At 42.2% G+C, this 2,576-nt stretch overlaps 1 protein-coding gene across 1 annotated transcript in view; it reads left to right on the forward strand.

Moving 5' to 3' along the window:
- The first annotated feature begins 985 nt into the window (after positions 1–985).
- The window catches only part of LOC109911644 (protein cordon-bleu-like), a 167,635-nt gene continuing 166,044 nt past the window's right edge, over positions 986–2,576 (forward strand). The window contains exons 1-2 of the mRNA XM_048607780.1: positions 986–1,135; positions 1,424–1,538. Coding sequence (XP_048463737.1) covers positions 1,465–1,538 — 74 coding nt within the window. The 5' untranslated portion in view covers positions 986–1,135; positions 1,424–1,464. The remainder of the gene's footprint in view (positions 1,136–1,423; positions 1,539–2,576) is intronic.

The following is a 2,576-nucleotide window of genomic DNA, read 5'->3' on the forward strand; positions in this document are numbered from 1 at the left end:
GATAGATTTTGATTGGTAAGGGGATCAAGGTTTAAGAGGAGAGGGCAGGAGGGTGCGGTTGTGAAACAGATCAGTGATGGAACAGACTTGATGGGCCAAATGGCCTAATTTTGCTCCAATATCTTCTGGTTTTGTACACTATCTGCCCTCTTGTTCCTCCTCTGCCTCTTTCAAAAGTACATACACAAACTTAAATCCGTTCTAAGAAGTCACAAGTCCAAACGTTGAGTATTTCTGTCTTCTCAGATACTGCCAGACTTGCTGAGTCTCTTTGTGTTTGTTACATTGAAACAGCATTTGATGTACATCCACATAATTACTTCCTAACTCGTCACAAAAGCATAAAGGTTTTAATGGTGAGTCAAAACGGAAAGCAAAGTTGAGAAGTGTAGGGAGTTACTCCAGAGCTTCGGTTGGAAGCAACTGAAGACACCTCGCTATGAGAAGTTGTGTATTTGAAATTTGTGTTGCTTCTATGATCTGAATCAGAGGAACATAAGATATCCGGGGTTGTGAAGCTGCAAGAGTTCGTAGAGAATAGATTTTGTCTTTACGAGTTTCCTGGTGTCTCGGCTGCGTTGAAGTCTCGTGTAGCTCTTAACCGTGGCTACTGTAACTTGTGCCTCGTATGTGTTAATTTGTTAATAACGTTGTCTAATAACGATATCCACATATGAATATAGGCAATCCTGAAGTTTTAAAAATAAATTAAAAAGAATTAAGCAGCACGTTTATGGTGTAATTAAAGACATCTTAGGTTTATTTGATCGGAGATATACTTTGCATGGGATCAGAAAAAAAGACTTTTAAAACATGCCAAAACACTGCAGTCAATGTAGTCCAATCAAACCATGATTAGAAGAAAGCAATCTGAATATAACTGCAAAGTACTTTTGTACAGCACAACTTCGATCGCATTCGACATCAGCCTGGATTGGACAAAGCGGTGATTGACAGGAGATCCCGAGGAAGGTGGTTAATTTCATGCAGGGGTTTGGAGACAGTAGCAGAGAGAGAAGGGCGCATTCAAAAATAAGGTTGCTTTATTTTCATTAATTAATCAAGAAGGGAGTCGAGGGAGCGAATGAAAGGAGAGAGAACGCGAGAAGAGCTGCTGTGTGAAATTGTTGCCAGTGTAAGTGCCTCTATTTGGAGTAGGATCTGGGCAGTGACTGATGTGCGGTGATTGCACATAGTTTACTGCTTATTCACTGGTCTAATTTTGCAGACAGTTGTCGTGCGTGTATGTACGTGAATTAGAAAGAAGAGCCGGTCAAATTTGTGACCTGGACTTTTGGAACTGTTAGTTGCGAGCACACGATCAAGTGCATTTTCCGCGCGCAGATACTCCGATAAAGTTTGGGACTGGGGGGAAAGACAAAGTGCTTTCTGATTAATTGGTTCCATCGTACTTTCGTGAAAGGAGCTTGGTGGTAACCCAGAGCGAGGTTGGATGTGGACGACATGATAAAAAAACAGTACGAGATCGGAGCCAGGGAGACGGCGACAATGGCGACAGTCGCTCGAGCGCCGGCTGGGTATGTTGACATTTACATTTCAAAAAGTTCATTCTGCAACAAACACCTGGACTTCGATGCGAAATACTTGTGGGCGGCTGAGTAAATAAATAATGCAGTCCGAGAATGACGGGCATGGGGGTGGGGGTGTTGTATATTAACAGTGTCAGTAATCTTTGGCCCTGGGAACGGTTGGTCAGGCTTTGCCCGTTTCCCTGGAAACGCTGCCCCGCTAATGGCGGCGGCGCTGACACCTGTCAACGGTCAAACTGAGGGCTACTGTGCAGGCAGAAGCCAGACTTTCGCTGAAATGCTGTACCAGTTGCAGTAGGTTTGTTTTTAAAGGGTCTATTAACTTTAACAAGACCTTTTTAGAAAAAGAAGCCCCGATCAGGCCTTGTATTTAACACAACACCGTAGACATGACCCGGAGGTAGCGTGGAAGTAGGTTGGACATCTCAGTCTGTAACAGCTGGTCAAAATTCCTCGTTATTTTCTCCACAAGAGTACAACTCTTAACGTTCACTTTTCGTATTGATCTGTGATTATGTTGATATGGTCACGGCTTCCCTCCATATCTTGCCACATGATAACACCAACAAACAAGTTCCTGATGTGTAAGGGTAGATTTTAATTTTAATGCAGTTCAGTAGAACATTTTTTTCAATCGGACACTCTGGGCATTGAGACTAAGTTGCTAACGCGGTTTGATTCATAGCGAACTACAAAGTGCAATCGTTAATTTCAGCGTTGTCCGTCAGTGACGCTCACCAAGCAGCGCCGCAATCAAAATACGCAAACGATTTCTTATTTGGATTCCTTTCTTATTTTGGGAAATATATTCATTTTTGAATGATACTCAGTGTTAGAGTGTTTATATTCAAGTTTTGCCTCAAAGGAAGCCACTTATATCCGTTGCTTAAAATGTTTATTTTCGAGGGCAAAGCAAATGCTTTAACAATGAGGTAATTGCACACATCCGTCCTTAAAGGTTTATTTTCTTTCAGCTGCATCTTTCTAACAGTGTAGATTTTGAAAACTCGCAGTAGAGGGTCATAA

This window comes from Rhincodon typus, chromosome 2 (assembly GCF_021869965.1).
Source record: "Rhincodon typus isolate 14 chromosome 2, sRhiTyp1.1, whole genome shotgun sequence".
NCBI classification, from domain to species: Eukaryota; Metazoa; Chordata; class Chondrichthyes; order Orectolobiformes; family Rhincodontidae; genus Rhincodon; species Rhincodon typus.